This window comes from Halyomorpha halys, unplaced genomic scaffold, assembly GCF_000696795.3.
Source record: "Halyomorpha halys isolate HHAL.00 unplaced genomic scaffold, Hhal_1.1 Scaffold476.1, whole genome shotgun sequence".
NCBI classification, from domain to species: Eukaryota; Metazoa; Arthropoda; class Insecta; order Hemiptera; family Pentatomidae; genus Halyomorpha; species Halyomorpha halys.
The window spans coordinates 58,797-60,777 of NW_027115949.1; the positions used below are offsets into that span (position 1 = coordinate 58,797).

General features: G+C 27.4%; 1 protein-coding gene across 2 annotated transcripts in view; it reads left to right on the forward strand.

The window, feature by feature from the left end:
* The window catches only part of LOC106683297 (myosin-2 heavy chain), an 82,691-nt gene that overhangs the window by 19,965 nt on the left and 60,745 nt on the right, over positions 1–1,981 (forward strand). For both annotated transcript variants that reach the window (XM_067052911.1, XM_067052912.1), the window contains exon 7: positions 516–1,364. In XM_067052911.1, coding sequence (XP_066909012.1) covers positions 516–1,364 — 849 coding nt within the window. The remainder of the gene's footprint in view (positions 1–515; positions 1,365–1,981) is intronic.

Below are 1,981 nucleotides of genomic sequence, written 5' to 3' on the forward strand. Positions count from 1 at the left end.
TTTAGAAGGTTGAACATCTCCTCTTTTGACCTGTATTAATAAAATTTATATTTAATTCCCTTATAAGGGCGATATATATTATTACAATATATTTTTGTGATATATTATTACAATATAGTTTAATTATTTATTGTTATTTACCACTATACACTATAATAGATATAATAAGCTTAATTCAATCATTAATCCAGTATGCAAATAGAAATTATAATGTATTTTTAATTTTAACCAAATATATTAATTTATATGAAACTTTCAATTAATCTATGTACCTCACGGAATTCAGCAATAATGAAGCATTGCCGGGTCTGCTTGTAAAATATAAAAAGTGAATGTTGTCAAGATTGCTTTGTTGTAAAAGAAAAATCTAAAATTGATTCAAATTCATGAATATTTGGTGCAACCTTCCCTGGTCCTTTTCACTGGCCTTAGATTTATTCTTGAATCTTCATTAAATTTTATTATTATTTAAAAGTTGGATGTAATTTGTATAAATATATTTTTTCTAATTTTAGGGATTATACCAAGTAGTGCAAGATGATCGATATTTCGAAAATGAAGCACAAAAAACAACAACAAAATTAGAAAGAGAATACAAAAAGATAGCTGAGAAAGCTGAAACTTTGGCGGATTATGTGGACCCTTTAAATATAGGATTAATAGATTCAGGGGCTATAAAAAAATTTCTTGAGGAAGAATTCATTCAACAGGATCTAAAAATGGTAGAAGAAGATGATGCGGATGAATTGTGTAATGAGACCGAAATACCGGAAGAAGTAAGGGACATTGAGGTATTAAGGAGGGAAGTTTATAATAAAAGAAATGAATTGAAAAAAAAAATTCGTTCATATTGGAAAAGACATATGGAAGAAGAAATTGCTAGGCTAGAGCACGAATTAAGAAGGAAAAGTCGTTTAAGCAAAGGAGAAGAATTTTTGGAAGAGGAATGGATGTTAGAAGAAGATGTTAATGAAGTGAAATCTGATATAATAAGCTCAGATACTTTTGGGTTCAAGTCTCTATCCCTTGTAAATTCTCTTAGTCCTCCTACAAATGCAGCCCCTATATCAGATACCGTCACTAGGGATAATCAAAAAACATTGTTTTATGGAGGAGAAGAAACGTTTGAAGAAACAACACCTCCAGAGATAAAATTGCCTGAAAGAGAAGTATTAAATAGGATGATAAAAGATTATTTCAAGGCAAAGATGAAACTTGAACGTAAAATAAAACATGATTTAGAAAAAGATTCAGAACCTGCCGATAGCTACCATTACGAGGAGATTGATGATTATGAAATTAGAGAACTTGGATTCATTACAAGATCGATGCGAAATTTATGGAATTTTATTGGCATATGTAAGGTTAGTGTGCTTGTTATCATTTTAGTAAATGATAATTTATTTTAATTCTAGAGGGAAATACGTTTAATTTTCTTTTAACCTATAATAGAATAGAAAATGATTCTTTATTTACATATTTCATATTTTTTTATGCGATTATTGAAACAATATGTTATGAAATAGTTAATTTTAGTTCTGAGGATGTGGATCGATCTCCGAAACATCTTATGAAATGTCTAATGGTTCTTTGGAATAAAAACAGTATTGATCAGGTGTAGTACTATCGGTTCTACAATGTAGAGATAACCTTGATTTAACTAATGCTGATTTGATTTCATAGTTTCCTGCTAAAACCTTTGCATTTCTAAAAAAAAAAAAAACATAAATTTTATTTTTACACAATTGAAAAAAAATAATATGATACACATTATAGTATAATAGTGTTGCAAACATTTTTCATAGTTGCAAAATCATATTAATTTTTTTATAAAAGATATTTATAAAAAAAACTCTAATAGTAATTAAACTATTTAATAGGAGCCAACATTTTGTTCCATGTTGCAGAGCTAAAAAAGATACAAAAAAACTAATATAAAATAAAGATAGTATTAGGAATATCTTTAACATTATTTTATATC